Source organism: Nipponia nippon, unplaced genomic scaffold, assembly GCF_047370975.1.
Source record: "Nipponia nippon isolate SJK-2023a ecotype South Korea unplaced genomic scaffold, ASM4737097v1 scaffold_8, whole genome shotgun sequence".
NCBI classification, from domain to species: domain Eukaryota; kingdom Metazoa; phylum Chordata; class Aves; order Pelecaniformes; family Threskiornithidae; genus Nipponia; species Nipponia nippon.
This window is the reverse complement of record NW_028262402.1, coordinates 31,455,662-31,475,357: the sequence shown is the minus strand read 5'-3', so window position 1 is coordinate 31,475,357 and position 19,696 is coordinate 31,455,662. Positions and strand designations below refer to the sequence as shown.

Genomic DNA, 19,696 nt, shown 5'->3' with positions numbered 1-19,696 from the left:
CACATTCTCGCACCGCGTTGTTCGGCTGTCCTGCTGGTTGTGGCTGGGCATTGTTGGAAGGCACCCTTATGGAACAGAGCTCTGTAGAGGACACTGTAAAACCCGGTGGGAAAAGGGAACTGCTCGGGAAAGGTCAGTCCATGGTTGCAGGCAAACAAGGCACTCGGTGAGCTTTCCTTTCAGCGCAGCCACTGGGCTGGTCCTCCTGTGGGACAGAGGCTCAAGAGCAGTCTCCAGCTTTTGAATAAAATCAGCAATGTGTTGCAAATACCTCCACAGGCTTGCCAGTCCTTCTTGACGGGACCATGGCGCAACAGATAGGCATGTTTCAGATAGTGGCGTTGCAACCGAACAGGGAGATACACACGATCCTTTTCTTCAACCTATGTCGTTGTTGATATGAATCGCCAATTCAGTAGATGAAAAAGGTAGCAGCTTGAGCTGGTGACCATATTACAGGACATTACTTTCTTCAGAAGATAAGTGAATACAATAATTTTTTGTTTCTGCAAAAGTAAAAGTGGTTTCTGTGCTTATTCCATATTTAAGCATACAGCTTATTATTCAATTTCAACTCAAGTCAGGAGGAGATGCCTTATTTTGTATGTGGGAGTATGTTTTGCAGGACTTACAAAGCCGCTGTGAAAATTTATCACGGATGCAAAATAAATTTCACTTGCCTTTTTCTTTCTTACTGTTATATTCAGAGCATTATGGTGCCACTGGAGATAGGTAAGATTACATTGAAGAATTTTTTATTTGCAATTGAATTGCAATTAGCAATTCAGTATTGGAGAATTAGGAACTTAGAAAAAGCTCTGTAGAGCAGTCAGCCTGCATGCCAGATTTGTTTCTGGAATAAATCAGATTTGAGGTTTGTATACCCAACCATTACTGAGGCAGTATGTTCACTAAATGGAAAAAAAAGAAGAGAAAATAAATGCGAGTTTTTACAAAGTGAAATCTCTGTACTTTTACCAGCTTTTCACACTCATCCTCACAGAAATATTAATTTTTTCCCTGCTCTTCTCATGATACTTCCCGTGGCAAACACTAGCAAAGAATATCTCACTGTCGTAGAAAATCTTTCCCATTTTCACTAGTAAAGGGGCTAATTTCACAGTGCAGTAGACTATCCCCATCTGCTCCAGAGGAAATGCATTGACTGGAGCAGCAGCCACTTGTCAAAAGGTTCCCTGTGATCTTGATATGTTTTGAGTCTTCACCCTGTTTCATGTTGTTACTTGTGTTGCATCTAAATGCAGTTTGCAGGCTCTTTGGCACAAACGGTATTGGTATTACTATTGGTAAGGATAGTTTTTCACAAGCATACGTTTGCAGGAGTTGGATTTTTTTCCCAATGAAAGGGACTTAAAAAAAGGTAGCTTCTAGGAATATGGCACTTGCTTCCCAAAATTCAGTGTGGGGCTAAGAAAACTGGAACAGGATGAGGAAAAAATGCTTCCAGTAACAGCAGTGGGAGTCGTTCCCCTGGGGCTGACTCTGGCTCGTGTGCCCGTCGCAACTGAGTGGATGTGTTGGAATGGATTTGAGACTGACCGAAGGATAATCTCAAGTAGCTATAATTCGGGTTTGTTTTGTTGCTACATGCAAAGTATGGGGGCTTTTCCAGCCACTTGAGAAGAACAGAAAATCCCTCCATCAGCATTAGCTCTCCGAAGGGCATGATCAGCGCATGAGATTTATGGAGCACTGGAAATAGCTTTGCACCAGTCAGCACTCCCAATCCCACACCCCTCCAGGAGCCAACAGCAACACGTTTGTTCCAAGTGATCTCACTCGCTGCTGGGTGACATTAACAGGAGTTTCCAAGCCCCTGACTGGTGCCATTACCGGCGCTGTTTGCTTATCGCCCCTTGTTTTTCTAACTGGTTTTGGGACTTAATATCCTCCTTATCTGGCAGCCCAACAGCTTAGCAAGACTTGGAAGGTGGGGGAGCTGATGGTAAGAGGGAACCAAATATGGAATTGGGTTGGTTTGGGGATTTTTTACTGTTTATCCAAAGAATCCATGGAGGGAGGGGATTGGAGATAGTTCCTGCTTTTCTGTGTTCTATTGTCTGGAAAGGAGAATAAAGTGGTAGAGTCCTCTGGCCTTCTGAAATCAATCCCAAAGGTGTTCTGAATTGGGTGCAACTGCTTTATATGAAATTTTGTACAGTATTTCTGTGTAGGGCATTACAAACCTAGCATTGTAATACAAACCACCTGGCCTAGTCATGAAATTTAAAAGGTTACTCTGTTTGCATATATATGATAGCACTTACATAGCGGCCAGGATGTCAAGGAGAACGTAGTTTTAAAAATACAAACAAAAGCTCCTAGCTATCAGCAGTATTTTTTTTGTTTGTTTCATTATGAAGCTGTAGGCATTTTTGTGCTTGTGTGGTGCATCATCTTTGATTGTGGGGTTGTGTTGTTGTTTTTTTTAAATTCTGAAAAAAAAATCTGAAGATACTTTTTATTTAAATAAACTGATTTTGAGGCTACATCCAAACAGCTCATCTAGTACTTCTCATTCTTGCATAAAGGGTGACTGCAGATGCAGGTTATGCCTGGATAGGGCCACAGAGTTGGAAAAAATCTGCTATACCATAATACGCCTGTGAGGTCTAAATAATGCAAGAAACAGGACAATTCAGAACTGCTAACAGTAGCTGGTTCTGACGTCATTACCTTAGCCGCACAGATCTGGTCCCGCCGCTGAGTCACTGACTTAATATTGTGTGGGTGTAAGTCTGCTGTCCTCCTTTCAACTCCATGCCATTTAAATACCTTTGGGTTGCAGTGTCCTGGAGAGGAATTTTGTTGTGTTCCACATGGGGTAAGCATCATCCTAAGCAGCGACAGCCACTCTGTTCTTGGGGGCAGGGAATAAAAGAGGAGAAGATGACTCAAAAATCTGAAACATGGAGTAAAATTTAGATGTTCTTATTTCAGGAATGAGCATGTTTCTTCTGAGTTTATAAAATCAATATATAATTTGCTTAAGAATTTTTGCTGGGGATTGAGGAAAGGAGTGTCTGTGAGTGTGATGTGAAAGGTCTTTGTCTTTAGAGTCAAAATCTTGTGTTTAATTGTTTTGAAAATTGGAAGCAAAGTTTTAAATTATGCAAAATTGCAAGGATGTGAGCACGGGCTCGGTAGGCTGTCTGTGACCTAAGCTGTGGAAAAGCCAGGCAGCCACATTGTTCATTGCCTGGAATTTGAGTCTGATTTTCATATGGAGCTCCAGATTCTGTCTATGACAGTAATCTTGCCTGGAAATTACAAATGTTTGGACGACAGCCACTGTGGGAGACCAAGATAAAAGGAAGGCGCTTTTTTTGCCTCTAGTTGCAAGAGGGAGGAGGTAGAAGTAGAGGGATGGAGAGAGGGGCGTAAGCAAAGGGGATAGCTTACTGTTGCCTTGATACTTGCAGCAGACTTTCCTTTTGGTGAACAGGAGTTATAATTTAATAATAATTGGTAACAGACAGTTGGTGTGCTTGATCTCAAGCTCTTCAGAGTTGGATTTCTGCTTCAGATGTGTGGGTGTTTATGTGCTTTTTCCCACTACAACGTTTGGTTTTATAAGCCCAGCATGCTTTTATGTGCATGTATAAATAGCTTGTGTTGAAATACATATACAAACACTGTATGGGTAAAATACTAGGCAGACTCGGTCCAGAGACAGCCAAGAGAGACAGTGGTGATGGGAAGTATTTGAATCACTCGTGATGTTGATATAAAAAAAAAATTATGGTGATACCAGAGATACTCTAGCCATTATTGTAGATAGGCGTTTCAGTAGGGTGTCAGAGGAAATGTGGATGGGGTTGTATATGAGATGGAGAGGCAGTTGTGGTGATGCATTTTGAATAAGGTGTCAGCTGGGAACATACACATATGCCCAAGCCAGTCTTACCTTGCTGAAGGTATGGGGCTTGTCCCTGCAGTACTTCTTGGTGGAGGCTGCAGTGTGAGGTTGGTTGTACCTGAGGCTAGGACCCGGTCTTCCTTCCCCTCCCTCTGAGGTACAGGATCTCCTGGTCCCCCAGCACCCTCTCCTTACTCGCCCACAGCCTGTGCCTTCACACGTGCAGCCATCCTCACCACAGCACCCAGCTGGGAGAAGGGACGAGCCGGGACGGAGGGCGGGCGGGAGCAAAGCCCCAGGAGCACCCGCCAGCCCTCCGGCAGGGACGGGGAAGGCGCGAGGCGCTGTAGGGTCGGGCACGGGTGCAGGGCTAGCGCCACGGGCAGCAGACTGGGACCCACCCTGTCCTGGTGCAGAGTCCCGCTGGGACGCCAGCACGTCTCCCAGTGCCAGGGGCGCAAGGAGGTTTGTGGGGCGGTGGAAGCCTTTCTTCTGCTGCTGGCCAGAAGGCAGCCCTGCTGCTGAGAGTCAGCAGCACCACAGCAAAGTGAAGCTCAGCACACGTCTCCAGTGAAATTTTTAAAAAGGCAGATGACAGATGACATCTTTTCTGCCATCCCCATCTTGCTGCAAGCTGCAAATGGCACTAATGCTCCAGCGTGCTGAACAGGCAATACTGAAAAGGCAGGGGAAAGGGGAAGCATTTGGTTCCAGTGTAAGTAGTGTATTTATGTTTTTAATTAAGGCTTATTTTTAAAAACCTCTGTTTTTCAAATTAAGTGAGTTCACATGCTGTGTTAAACATTCCTTACCTCACATACACTATGATATAGGAGCTGCTCCCCCCAGCATGGAGATGGCGACAGCGCAAATGGGAACGCGGTGAGAAAAGCCTTTGGGCACAGCGGGGATGTGCTCTGCCAGCAGACCTTGTTGAAGCTGTCACGCTACCTTGGTGCTGGTGGCCCTCTTCTCATCTAACCGTGCTGCAGGTCACTGTCCTATCATCTCTTTGTTGGCCAGCTGTAAAAGAAGAATGAAAACTGGAGGCTAGGCCCTGTTGTGTGTCCGTCTCCTGTTAGACGGGGCAAGGAGGGGCAGGCTGAGGAGCACTGGGATTACAGAATTGGGCATCCTAACTGAGTCACTTACTCACAGTGACAGCTTTGACACCAGACAAGAGACACCGCCTGTGCCACCTTTGAAGAAGGATTAGACATGGCTTCTTAGTCTCTTGCTTTTTCTGACTTCTGGGAAATTTTCTTCTACCAACGGAGATGTCATTGATCACAGATGGGGCCCACGTAGGGAGAAAACTGTCTGGTCTCTAATTGGGAGCTCTCTGTTTGTGAACCTGAAGCGGGGAAAAAAGGGCATTTGTCTTTTCCAAACAAGTCCTCAGCATGTGCTTCCTTGCCAGGAATGAATCTTGTCCTGAAATGCTGCCCTGTAGTCGCCATGCCCTTCTGATCACAGAGAGCAGCAGGGATGCCCTCCTCTCTGCTTGGACTTTCCTAAGCAGCATGTTTGGTGACTCTTGGGCTTCTGTGGGAAAGAGCCTCCACACTGGCTGTGGAGCAACAGGTGTTTTATTTGGAGGTGGAAGTGGAGTTGTGTTTATGGTCTGTGGGAGCTGGAGAAGAGCGATCTGATCGGGTTGCTCTTAAGCAAGGCTGCAGTACCACAGAAGCTTTTTAACAGTAAGGATCAATTGCATTACGTAGAACTGGGTGAATGCTAAAACAGCAGCATGCTGGGAAAGGAGGAGGAGGAAATACATGCCTATGAATTACGTTTATAAAGGTGAGAAGTTTCAAGCCTGCACCTATTGCACATTGAGGCTTGCACAGCTATGGGAGCACACTGCCTGACCTGCTGGCACACTTGCGCAGTTCCAGGTTCAAGTGCTGCCAGTTGTCCCACAGTCTGCTGTTGACCAAACAACAGAATTTGTTTTTTAAAAGCTTGATTGTACAACACCTCCCTTTTCCATTACTAAATGGAGGCAGTTGCTGCCTGAGCTCTCCCCATAGCGCTCCATCAGTGGTGCTGAGTGGAGGAAGGAGAGAGGGCTTGCAAGTCCTTCTGCCCTGTTGCCAGCATCCCTCATAGTGTGCAATTGCTTGATCTATGCAGAAATACAAATCAGAAGGAGTAAAATGAATTAAGGAAGTAGGATATTGCTACCAATATTACCAAAATCTAAAGTCTGGTATTCTGCTAAAATTAGATTTTAAGTTGTTTTCTAATGACCAGTTCATACTCCAGGTTTTAAAGTACTTAGACCTCTACATAGTTCTCCTCAAAACGGCAATTAGCTCCTGACAAAAATTATTTTGATTAGCCAGCCCGTTATTACCTTAGGGTTTCCTGAATGACCGTGCTGCATTTTGCTGGGTTGTCAGTGGGCTAAGATGCTCACGCTGTGGGATGCACAGAGGTAAAGGAGGTTGTCCGAGGTGGCAGGAATTGGCATGGGGCTGCCAGTACAATCAATGATGTCCAACACAGAGCATGATGGGGCTCAGTGAACTCAGTCACCCTCGGGTCCAGCCACACCTATCCCCACTGACACAGCAATTCCTCCCAATACTCAAAATAAAATGCAGCATGAATAAGGCTACCAAAAGCCATTTTTTAAATTTGAAATGTTATAATTTTGACCATAGGTCTGGAAAATTAAGTGTTTAATTCTGAGAAAGAGCATTGCACTGTAAGAAACAGCATTAATTGAAGCTTGACACTATAAGGGTCTTGGGGCAAAAAAGGTTGCCATCAAAGATGCCTGCTGCTGTGACACTGTATCTGGCTCATGGTTTCTTTGGCCCTGCAGTGTTGTCAGAGCAAGTGTTACAAGACCTGAGAGATAACTTAGGCTATGAAAAGTCCAGGAGTTTTTGGTCCAAAATACAAGCTCATTTAAGCTGTTAGACAGCTCCTTTGCTCAGTTTCCTGACACCCTTGGCGTACACAATAATCGCAATTACAGAATCCTTGTCAGAATGATGAGTCCATTCTGCTTGCATCCAGTAGGTTTTTGGCTATTGAGTACATTTTTCCAATTTGCCAAACTGAAACTCTTGTCAGCACAGTTGTAACACACATGGCTGTTTCATTGCTCCTTCTGAGCTGCTTCAGCATCCCTGATCTTCTTACTTGGGTAAATGTTCATGAAACCAAATTTGCAGGCTAAAGCATGCATATACTGTGGCATAAAATGGGAATGCCCATGTGAAATGCTGACTATATAGACTGAAAAGTCACTGATGCAGCCTGGCTGATGCATTAAAGAGTAAATATTTCAGCTAAGATAGAGGGAAAAAATTGGATCATTAAATGCACTGTAAAAGTGGCAATTCTTAAACTGTAATTCTTCCATGTTAAGCAATTGTAAAACCTGTTTTTTAGTTCAAATATTGCCCTGTAACATGTGGCATTGTTCCTTAATTATCTGGGAGAATGATCTAATATTTGAATCCAATTTATGTGTAGATAGGAAAAGACTGGAGTTAAATGCTTTCAGATGGAACAGAACAGCATTCCGGTGCTCTGGAGATACCAGCTTCCTTTTTGTTAATTAAAACTGATCTGTAGTAGCGTAGCCTGGTTATTTGAAAAAGTTTCTTTTGTATTGTTTCCTCTACAAATTAGACCGGAGTCTGGCCTGTGAGACTCTTTAATTAACATTTAAGATTCAAGTTGTTCAAATAATTTCTTTCAATAGAGCCTGAACCTGTGCTTTATAAAGATCACATATGCCTCTTACCTTTAATAAAGGTTCCATTTTGTTGGACAATAGCTCTTACTGTATTTCAAATAGCCCTGTTTTCTAAGATCTCTAAGTATGTTGCCTTTGTTCAGTGATTTAGATTTGTTGTCTCATGGCGCCTTTTAAATTGGATCCAGCTATTAGCAAAATGTACTCATTTTCCCTGAAGCTAGTCTCCCATTCTGCAGACCGAAGGCTTAGTAAACTCTAGCTTTTTTTCCTCCTTTTAATAAAGGCATGGTTTAAATTACTTGCTTTCTAAATCTTATTTGTAGACCTCAGAAGTAAAATATTTATTTTTTGCTTGCATACATATGATTGAGAACATTAGCAAGCTTGATCATTACAATATAACATTTAAAGCTTTCTGTGAGGATGTTTGTTTTAGGCTTATCTGATCATTTCTGTGAGGCAGGGAAGAATGATATGTATCAGGCAAAGCAATTTATCACCTGCGTCAGTAAAAAAAAAAAAAAAATCACTTTAATTTAAGACCTGTTCAAAATAGTTTAAAAATATTGTTTCTCGGGTATGTCACTTGGAGCTTTTCTTTTGAATGTCAAGCCACGTATTTGGTGCCTTAGACGGGTTTAGTCGATCAGCTTCAAGGACCATTTCCCAAAAGGTCTTGGCCCAGGTTGCTAAAACAAAGGGACTGTCTTAAAGCTGGATTATTAGTGTATTTTATATAAGTATTTATTTCAGTTAAATAGTCTCACGCAACAGCTTGCATTCCCTGAAAACAGACTAAGACAGCATAATTTTGCTTTCTCAGCATCTTCATTGCACTGTCAAAATACAGGTAATGTTTGAGTTGCAAATAATATTGTTCAATACTGTGTATTTTTCTTAAAATGAAATTAGAAGATAATATGAGACCACTGGAATTATTTTTATAAGCTGCTGCTCCTAAATTTGGGACTCTGCTATCTGGCAGTAGCATCCCTTCAAGGTATTTCATCGAGGTGCTAGCCAATAGTTAGATCTTGATGTGGCTGATATTTATGAAAATGTAAGAGCTGGTTTCCAAATGTCATACCTGAGACAGTGAGTGTCTCAGTGTCTTCCTGCCACCGAACTGTGCCTCAGAAATGCACTACTAGTATGGGTAGTGTCTTGCAAAACTCACAATAACAATCTTCGTTTAGTTTAAAAAGCGGTAGTGGAGGCGTCCGCACCAGCTGCAAAAGCAGGGGTGGAGGACAGCACAATTTCCAGGCGATGAGGATCCATCCACGAGGAACCTGAGGTCCCAGCAGACCTCCATCGCTCCCCCAGCCACCTCTCTCCATCCTCAGGAGTACCAGCCGTCAGTCAGGGTCTCGGAAGGACAGCTCTCAGCCTGGAATCGGAGGCTGAGAAAATAAATTGCGTTTCTGACTTTGGCACGTGGGTCGCGGCAGCTGCCAAACCAGTAAGAGCGTGGGTGGGTGGGTGGGTGGGCGGTTACAGGTGTTGCTTTAGATCCAAAGTTGTATGTGCTCTCTTCCAGCAGTAACAGGAAGGGTTGCTGTAAATTACTTTTCAGGTTTAGTTTATATTGTTTATGGTGTAGCCAGCCAAAACGACATATGGTGTGCATCTCTGAACCGTGCAGAATAGCACAGAGAAATGTACAGAGGGAAAATTTGGAGAGGACTAATGAACTCTTGTTTTTGCCACTGAGTATCTGCTCCTGGGAGGAACAGAAAAGCCAAGAAGAGCATACACAGGATGTGGTATGGTTAGCTCAGTCCTACCACAAGCTACTTAGTTTTCAAAATTTTCTTTCGAGACTGGTTTGTTAAAAGTGCCTGTTCACATGACTTATTCATTAGGCTGTGAAGCTGTGGGGCCCGTTTTACTTTTCCTGCTCTAAGCATTGGATGAGATGTTGGGAACTGAATTTTTTTTTTTTCCCCGTCCTCCTCTTATGTGAATAAAATTCTCATGTTTGTGGTATCAGCCTAGGGCGTGGATTATACTAGAAAAAATATTTCTTTATAGTGCGTGTATCTGCAAAACAACTGCGTTTGCTTTAGCTGCAGTTCATGTCGCATGGCTGTCTACACGCCGCGCTGCGTGGAGGGTGCGGGGGGCAGAAGAGTAACCAATACACACATTCAGTCCAAGTGGTAGCGAAGGTTTCGGTGCCAGCGTTGTGCAGGTCACCCCCTGCCCCTCTTGCCCTCGGAGCCAGCCTTGGTTTCTGTGCTCAGTTTACTGGGGTCCCGTATGAGACACGGGAGAGCCAGCGGGGCCGCCCGCCCTGATGGTTTCACAGGCACTTCAGCAGTGAATGGTTCTGCAGTTTGCTTTGCCACGAGAGCATGTGGGGCTTTTTGGAAAACAGGAGGCAAACGTGTAATCTGAGGATAACAGACATGCTGCGCCTGCCCCAACTGGCAAAGCGCCAGCATTTCAGATCTGGAAATGTGCCAGGATTTGTACTCACCCTGGGAAAGAAAGGGGGAAAAAGCGAAAGAGAGAAAGAAAAGTGTGTGCTGTCCCAGATCTCACTCAACAAATAAATATTTTTCTTTTAAACTATTTGAAAGGAGGTTGGCTGCCAAGAGCAGGAGCCCTATGGAGGAAGGAACACTTAAGGAAACGGGCACAACTTAATCGTTCCGTGATTTCCAAAGCCGCTGGGATTCGGATGATCAGGCCGTGTAAGGCAGACATATACAACATTAGCGTGTGAAGAAGTAGGACCCCATGAATGCCTTCACAGGGAGGACTTCTGCTCTCCATGCCGCTATTATGGTCGCACCAGGAAAGGCGTGTTGGGGACGAGCTGGCTCGTGTGCTGCACGAGCCAGGTCCCTGCGTCTTATTAAAAGTACTCAGAAATTTAGACCCTAAAGTCTTACGACCTCCTCCCCTAGGAACAATAAATATTTTAGTAACTGCAGGGGAAAAAACCAGCTTCACCAGGAGATGTGAAGAGAGCCCTGTCCCAGAATACTTTATAATCTGCTGTTGAAATAGTCTCACTGCAGGCATAGTTTGAGACCTTGAGCAGATGCAGAAACGGGACTTCATTGCTTACCTCCTGGGTAAGTGCTGTAACTGCCGGACCATGAGATGTAGAAGAGCAGCGATCACAGGAGAGGACCACAGTCCCTTTCTGCTCCTTATGTTTCTCGTACATACCATGAGAATACATAACAATTTACTTTTTTTTTTTTTTTAATATATGACAGAAGGTGAGAATAAAGTGTGTCAGATGAAGATCTACAACCTTTTAAATGTGTTTATATTCTGTTTGGTTAACTCAGCCTACAGATGAGAGAGGTGTATGCTTAATTTTGGGGCCTTGATGGTTTGGTCCAGACATGGAGCTGCTTGGTGCTATGAGAAACACTCTGTAACAAAGCTGGATTGCCTGGGAAGATTTACTGGTGAAATGTTTAGTATCTCCAGGGAGAAGCAGCAGCTGGGTAGGGTTTTGAAGGTCTACATTATGGATATGGGCATCTAAAGCAAAGTGAATTGAATCTTGGAAAGCTATTTACTTTTGTAGATTTAGCTCTGGTTCCACTTGTAGGAATCTTAACAGCTGTTATTTTGTCAGCAAAACGCTTTAAGAGACAGCTTTCATTCCCTTCCATGCATTGCAATGTAACTGTTCAGTACCGTACATGCAGTGAGTGCAAACTCCACACAGCCACAAAACCCTTCAGCATTTTATTTCATTCATAAGCTGTGTTCAAATTATTTCATATAAGAGGTCAGCTGGAAAGAGATACCAGGTACGCAAAAAGGACTGTTCCAGGACCTGTGAGCATGTATCACTTGTTTCTTATGCTAACGGGATTAACATCTACTTACATATGTCTGTGAAATTTTTTCCTGAGATGTAAAGTTGGCAGGGACTAGGACGACTAGGAAAGTATGTTCAAATACCTTATTTCCAAAAGCAACGATATACTTAAGTGTGAATTTTTTTCTTCCCTTTCTGGCATCCATTCTCAATGTTATCAGTAAATCTATCATTCAGAAAAAGGTTCATGTTCAGTTACTTGATATGAGGACAATTTGGACTCCGTTTTGAAAAATACCAGAACTGCTCACATTTTACTCTTACTGTGAAAGGTGATTGTTACTAGGTGCCCTGTCTTTTTGAAAGACGGTAAGAACAAAGGCTAAAACAGAAGGATTGGGAGGGTGGGAGGGTTTTACTGCACTTAACTGTTTTCCTTTAGGATCAGTGCTGAGCCACTAATGGAATATAAAATGTAAGGCTGATCACTACCTACAACTGAGGGAGCCTTGCTGGAGAGTAAGATGATGCTTATGCCACAAGAGTGGCTAAGAACAAAGTCAGAAATTTAGACAACAGCAAAAAAAACCCCCACATGTAATTCATATTCACGCTACTTAAATAAAAATATTTTCCAATTGTGGTTTGCTTGAAAATTTCCATACTTTTCCTTACAGTATGTTAATAACTGTTTTTGTCGATAAGTGTTTGGTAGAACAGCCTGGCTTTTTAAGTGTAGACAGATTTTAAACACTTTTCAAGGGATTAAAATCTATTACCGGCAAAGATACGGTGGCAAAACTGTGTTTCCTGTTTCATGGCTTTATATCTAACTCGTATCCTTTTGGCATGATTTAATTTTGGTACAGAATTCTATTTAAGCCTTTTTATCACTTGGATTATACACTTACATGGGGGAAATTATCAATTATATCTTGTGGCTTTTCCAGATGTTTGCAGTGCTAATCTCCTCCCACTCCTCCCTTCCAACAGTATAAAAGAAATAACTTCTAGCCTAAGTTCAAGGAAAAAAGGTCAAGACTGGAAACAGTGGACGTGAAAATGCTGCAGATCTGTGCCTGGATCTGGGTTAGTTTACTAACTTGGAACCAGGAGTTTGTCTTTGGGTGTTCAGGCTTTCCGAAGCCCGGGCTCGCACGTGCGGAGCGCTGCACCTCTGCCTGGCTTACCAGCCAGCGTCGAGAGGCATCTGCCTGGCTGCTGGGGAAAAAAAACAACCCACCAAAACACCCAAACCCAACAGCAATGACAAAACCAAGCTGGTTAGAGATGTATTGTTTATCAACACTCACACAGATACAATAAAGTTTCTTTTTTCTTTTTTCCCCACTTCCCCCCCCCCCTAATATTTTTTCTCTTCCCAAAGGTTCGTCATCGGTGGTGTGAACTTGTTGTTAAACACAAGTACGTGCCTGGGTATGGAGATGTTGAGAAGTTCCTCAGAGAAGATCAGGTCAGTTACATTTACTTAGCATTTTCAAAATAATCAACTTTTTGACACCCTTAGTGTGAAACTAAAAAATTATTTTAATATATTTTCTTGCTGTAGTTTGTCAAAAAATTCAGTGTGTGTTCAGTTTTTGCCTCTTTTGTCCCTTAAACATTGTAGTTTAAAGCCAGCTAGGGGTATTCAACCCCACCTAAGCATGCTAATCTTCTGCTAAGTGGTGAAATAGGATATATTCCATCCTCTCCTTCCATTTTATGCAAGCCAGAGGTAGCAGTGATGCTAGGAAGATACTTCTCAGCATTGGTTCCTTTTGCAGGAAGACAAAGGCAAGTCTAGCTGTGAATGTTAATGCATGTAGATATGAGCTAGGTGCAAAGCAGTCAGTGCTGTGGCGACTTCAGTTTTCAAGACAACATCCAGAAGGAGAAGCATAGCACAACGATATACATCCAGAGAATGCTGGCCTCTCCACTGTTAGGGAAATTATACCAGAAGATTTTGAAGGTCTTAAAAGGCTGGCCATGCATGATGTCTTTTCTATGGCTTTTTATTTAGGCCATTATGAACTTACAATTCTAATTGTACCGCTGCCTTGTTCTTTCTAGTTTGCTTTTATTTCTTTTTATTCACTATGAACTCTACAAAATCAAGACATTCACTGCCTAGGATGACTGTTACATATTTAAAATGTATGTAAAAACCAGAAGATGTTGCAAGATGTGTCAAAGTCTAGGCAAGATATTAGTGTCTTTACCTTTTATATTGACAACGAACAAAGCCATTTACAGCCAGTGAGGTTTTTGTGCTTTCAGGCAAATACATTTTGTCACAACAGCACAATAAAGGTACTGCAGTTGCTCGTGCTCTTTCTTCCAGATCTGAAGTATACCTCCTATTTATATCTCAGCCAATAAACAGGCCCCAGACTTTCTGGCAAGCCCTTTATTTTTTATTTTTTTTTTTAAAAAAGGCAGAAACCAACATTATTTATGAAAGTAAGGAGTTATATATATTGTGCATATTTTAATCCTATGAAAGGGTGGAGATAACCACCCGCAGAAGTCTGGGGTGGGGGCGGGAAATCCTTGAGTTCATAAAACCAAACATGTTGAATTGCATTATGTTTGGAACAGGTACTATGCCAAATAAAGACTAACATTTTCTGCAGTGCAGGGAAATAATTTTTGCAATGATTTTTTAATGTAATCTTCAATATCTTTAATTTCATTTACTCCAGCAGTGCATACAGTTTATGGCACCAGCAGCTTCTGGAGTGATTACAACTCAAATCAAAGCAGTTGCATGATCATGAAAGACTTGGCTTTTTTTAAAGTCTGGGAAAAATGCAAATGTGACTATTTAAATCCTTTTCAGGACTACAAAAACCCAGTGTGTTTACTGCATGTTAATGTTTAGGCTCGGGGGAAAATTATTAACAGTGGGTAGAGAAGGTAATTCCTATTTGTAACAAAACTCCAACATTTTGAAATTCTCTATGAAAGTGACTGGAGCCCAGCTCCAAGGCCGTGTGCGTGCCTGGTGTGGCTGCCACACCCTGGTGCAGCTGCAGAGCCTGGAAAGCTGAGTTTTTGGGTCTCTGGATGTAAGAGAGCACGCTTAGGGGATTGGCGAGGAGCCTAGCAGGTTTCTGCCACTCTGCGACTTTTTCCTTTAATTTCATTCTTTGTTAAACTTTAAATTTCCCTTCTTGTTGAAGCTAATTTTTTTAAGGCTTACCAGCCAATGCTAGAAATTGTGAGCAATGGTATTAAAAATTGTGTTTTTTCAATGCTGTCCAAATTTTTCCTCTCCTGCAACTGTCTAAACATTAAGTACAACTGTAAAAGTCAGTGTGCTAAGCTGCTAATATTTTGTTGCGCGTATAATCCTATTTTGTTAAGGGTAGCTTAACACTTACTGAATTCCTGTAATTAAGTGAAAAAATGGTATAATCAGAAAAAAATGGCGTTCCCCAGTGTGTTTTCTGTTAAGTTAGACAGTGCTTTGCTACCTGCCGTTGAATGGGCCCAGATCTTTCTTGATAGCTGCTATGTCCAGAATGAGTAGTTAGGAAAAGCCTGCCTTCTTACCAAACCAGAATTTGTGCATGTTCAGCTGTATCTCAGATGTAAAGAGAAGAGTCTGAAACACAGACCTAACAGCATTCAGTTGATGTCCGCTTACAGAATTGCCAAATGGGAATTTTAGAGTGGACTGTTCCAGTGGATGTCCTCTTTATTCGCGTGTGTGCGTGTGTGTAAACATCCCAACTGGAAAGAAAATGTGTATCCTGTTGAAGGAAGGACAACCTGTTTTCTTAAGGGGCATGTGGAAATATTTCAGGTAGTGGATAAAAGAAAACAGATTTCAACTTGAAAAGTGGCAAGAACAATGGAGTGAGAAAGCATTATAACTGATACAACGTACACCTCATATTAATATTCTGTTCTTACACATTCAATACAACATATAGACAACCATCCTTAGGCTAAAGAGATCCAGAGAAAACTATTTGGGGGGGGGGGGGAAGGGCAGGTTTTATAGAGGATATGGTATTTTCTCTGTTTTGGGTTGTCTGTTTTGTTTTTCTTTGTTTTTAATTAAATGAGTACTAGGAGGTCAATGGAATGAAAACCAGCTAACTAGTCATTACTGGTGATAGGATGCCTGTGTGTTATGTTCCTCTTTCAGGCAATGGGTGTGTATCTCTATGGTGAATTAATGGTGAATGAAGATGTGAAACAACAAGAACTTGCACATAAATGCTTTTCTGCAGCACGAGAACATATGGATGCGTCCTCAGCCAAAGTGGTGGCAGAGATGTTATTCTGAAGAGGTGATTTTTCTTTTTAAATTAAACACCCTGATTTTTTCTCATACGGAAAGAATATGCAGAGCTTACTAAACGTAGTAAGCTTTGACGTACCATACAGTTTGTGGCTGCTTAGCTTGAGAAGTAACTCTTTTTAAATACCTTGCCTTTTTTTTTTTTTTTTTTTTTTTTCTTTCTTTTATTAAGGTCAGCTGCTGGAGCCGTGAGTTAGATACATGTAGGCACTAGCTGGAGAGCATGGAGCATGGCTTTGTTGTAAACTTTGTAATGAACTGTACAAGAGGCAACTGTAAGTCGGAATGGCCAGAGAAGGCCAGGCTCCACCTGCAGTTGTTTCCCATTTTGTATTCTTAACTCTGCTTACAGAAATTGCAATTGTGCAAGGAGCATTTCCGCTTAACGAAGCTGCATGTTGACTTGATAGGCAGAACAGTCTTTGAAAAGAATCTGAGCCCACAGTGGAAGTACGAAGCTGTGCACTTGGAAGCAAATCTGAATCATGTGAGAACAAGCTGATAATTCAAATGTTTTTGTTTTAAGTGTAGTGAGGCCTTTGAAGACTGTTTATGAGGTAAGAAGAGTAGCCTTAACATGAAGAAGCTGCTTAATATCATATATAATCTAGCTTGTTTCTGAAATTAATGGGGAGGAATCACCAGAGAAAAAGCAGAATTGCAAGAAATATTCATGAAATAAAGATTGCTGCAGGCTGTAAACTGGTAATTTGCAAAGATATTCTCCATTTCTGAGTTTGTTTGAGTAGCTAGAGGTAACCTTACAGTGTTTGTACATGCATGGTTAACACATAGCCAATTAGGATTGGCATGAAGGTCTCTTCCAGTACAGCATACCTCAGATTTTTGCTTAATGATATAACTCATCTGACAGACTGGTTGCCTTGGTTGTTCACATAACTTTACAGTTGATTAGTGGTATCAAAATTCAGGCATCTAATTTAGCAAAATCATCATTTTCTAATAGGTACTGAGCAGAAATCTTAATTTTCTCCTGTTCAAGCCTGTACATGTAGCAGTACTTGATAGCAAGTTCCACTTGAATGTGTAGGTATTTCATTTTTATGAAATACAGCAGATAGATACCATGAAAGCAAGTTTGTTTATGAACAGCCACGTTGTTCTTCTGTATAGACCAGAACTGTGCCTGCCAGGAAAACTTTTTGGGAAAAGTGGATTAGACTGTAGAGTGCCAGGATATCAGTTATGGGGTAGGAGGTTTGCCTTCTAAAACAAGTAGGGCTAAGACACTTGCTTGTGTGCTCCCAGTTATCGAGGACCCAGAGGAGTTTGAGTTACGTTCAACAATTTTTAATCTGGTAGATGCCTTCAGGTGTCTGAAGGCCAGAAACACGGAGATACAGTTTGTTCTGGTACTGCTGTACTTGGAACTGTCTTCCTATAGTTTCTTCAATAATAAAATAAAAACCAAAATTTCTACAAGCTTCTGGTGGTAAGTATTTAGCAAAGGAAAATTACATGGTACGTATGTGTTAGCAGTAGTCCAGAATCACCTGTTTGACTTTTCAGACAGACTAGAAGTGCATGGTGAGCTATTACATAAAATCTAAAGATACGGTTAGGAGAACAACACTCTGTGTGACTGCACAGCTTTCTTTTAATGTTGTGGCTGTTTGGGTTCCTGGCATGATGATTTGTGACTTAAGATTAAAATCACATTGCCAGGGATTACCACATAGCCATGACCGCAGCTGCTAGTATGAAACTCACCATAACTATCCGATCTGTGCACAGCGTGGAATCCTCTCCGTCCATTTAAAAAAAAAAAAAAAAAAAAAAAAAAAAAAGAGGAAAGGAGCAGACACATCGCGGAAGAACCTCATCCAATAATTATCTATACGGAGACGGAGACCTCTCTGGCGAGGTGCAGAGCTTAGCTGATTGGTGAACAGTGATTGTTTCCCTCTTTGTTCACAGTGGCTAAGTTCTGCACCTGAAGAGAAGGGGAGAGGAGACTTGGCTTTATGTCAGCCTGTGCAGGGCGGAGAGCATTTGCTGACTGAGATACCTTGCTGCTGAATGGGCAGATTTACGATCAATGCGCGTGTGTGAGATGCAGTATATCGAGGATAAGAGGCAGAGGTGACTTGGGGAGGACCAAAGACTCTTGGTTTTAGTTGAGAGTAAACAGCACTCCTTAAATTCTCAGACTGCAAACCTAAGGCATCACCTACAGTAATTTGGTTACCATGCTTTTCTAAAGGTCAGAGGAAATAAATGTTTGTGACTTTAAACTGGAATTGTCTATAAAGCTTTGTTTCATAGTCTTCGCTTTAATGGATGCTGTCATGATCTCTCTGCAGTTGCAGCTTAGCACTGTGTGTCGTTTGCAGGAAATGGTTGTTTCCGACTGGAGCTGCCACTTACGGCTGCTGCTGTTGTTCCAGGCTGTTGATGGACCCGTCCTCCGGTGCCTACTGAGCTGATATCAGTTCTGATTTTACACACTGGCTCAGTTCAGCAGGAACAGGAGTCGAGCCCTAGAGCAAAAAAAGATGTACCTTTTCTAAGAGCCTTTGAGAAATGTTGTTACTGTTCTCTCTCAAAAAACGAATTAGTATACATTACGATGTCCTGATGTTAAACACTAAACGGCCTAAGGTGGAAAAGCTACCCCAGTACTGTTTAGAGAACTGTTGGCTTAAGACAAGAAGGTATGTGGATATGTAGCACATCACACAGTATTGCTCTGGTAACTGACCTCTAGCATTATTTTCAGAGTAACCTGCTAATAACCAAGAGAATGTGCTTGTTCTGTGGATCTTCCCTCTTTTCTTCAGACCTTGTTGTGGTAGCCCTAGAAATCTAAAGAGATCATTGTTAACTCTGTAACCACGGTTATGCTCAACCGGTAACCTGAAAAATAACTCCATTTGGAAAGCTGGGGCAGTCCAGAATGCACAGATACTCCTTTATCGTGACAGAGTAATAACTTTTACTGCTGTTTCTGTTGCAGGAAAGATCACAGAGAAACTCTTTTAATATATCTTCTACTAAACCACGATGGTACTAGGATTTCATTGACCCAAGACATCAAAGGAAGGATTATGTGACTGCTAAAACAATCAGCTGACAGAAACATTTACCTCTCAGTATTTATGTCTTCCAGAGGCTCACTGTAACTAAGAATGCACGTGTACAAAACAAACCAAACACATACACACACACACATGTTACTGTGGCTTTAGGTAGTTCTTTAATACAAGAAATCTGGGGTTTATCCTTGCTCTTTGGTGACACAACTGTTCCAGTTTGCAGATGCTAAGGACTCTTGATTTGAATGATTGTATGCACTCCGGTAATCTGGCCAACATTAGTAATCTCTGAAATTCGATGAAACTGTATTCAGTACTTAAAATTTTGTTTGTAATTTCTATGCCAAATTAAAAAGCCAATATAAAATTAGCGGGAGCTGGGGTGGGGCTGGGGAAATTAATTGGAAGCAGAACTCATCTGTGAAAAGTGACCAGCCATCATCCTGGTGATGGGATGGGGCTGAAGGAAAAACAAAGAAAGAGCAGCATTCTCTCTCTGTCTTGTTTAGGTTAACTTTTACCAGAAATGTCAGACCTTCCATTTTCTGAATATGTCTTCCATACCCCTGTGCTGCTCCTTTTGCACAGTGATGTATCAAGTGTAGCTTGTTTTTCCTAGGAACGTACTGCTCCACTGATCAGAAGACATCTTAATTAAACACAGAAATTTATGAACATATTTACTTTGTATGCTATTGTTTTACATCAAATACTCTTGTGAAAATAAATCCTTTTTTTGAGTATGTGTAGTCTTTCCATTGCACAGTGGTTCAATGCTAATTTACAAACCTAGGAAAAAGAATGACCCCATTTCTGCTTTTGCAGTAGGAGAGAAGCAGCTGAAAGTCATTAGTTAATGGACATTAACAAGAATAATTAAATGTGGTAATTTTTTTTTAAAGTTCTTGTGCTCAGAATCTAAAGTAAG

At 41.9% G+C, this 19,696-nt stretch overlaps 1 protein-coding gene across 3 annotated transcripts in view; it reads left to right on the top strand.

Annotated features, from left to right (window-relative positions):
- Positions 1-19,511, top strand: part of AOPEP (aminopeptidase O (putative)) — a 209,057-nt gene extending 189,546 nt beyond the window's left edge. For all 3 annotated transcript variants that reach the window (XM_087741672.1, XM_087741673.1, XM_087741671.1), the window contains 3 exons: positions 12,782-12,868; positions 15,557-15,701; positions 18,690-19,511. In XM_087741672.1, the coding sequence (XP_087597798.1) occupies positions 12,782-12,868; positions 15,557-15,697 (228 nt within the window). In that variant the 3' untranslated portion in view covers positions 15,698-15,701; positions 18,690-19,511. The remainder of the gene's footprint in view (positions 1-12,781; positions 12,869-15,556; positions 15,702-18,689) is intronic.
- Positions 19,512-19,696: the final 185 nt, after the last annotated feature.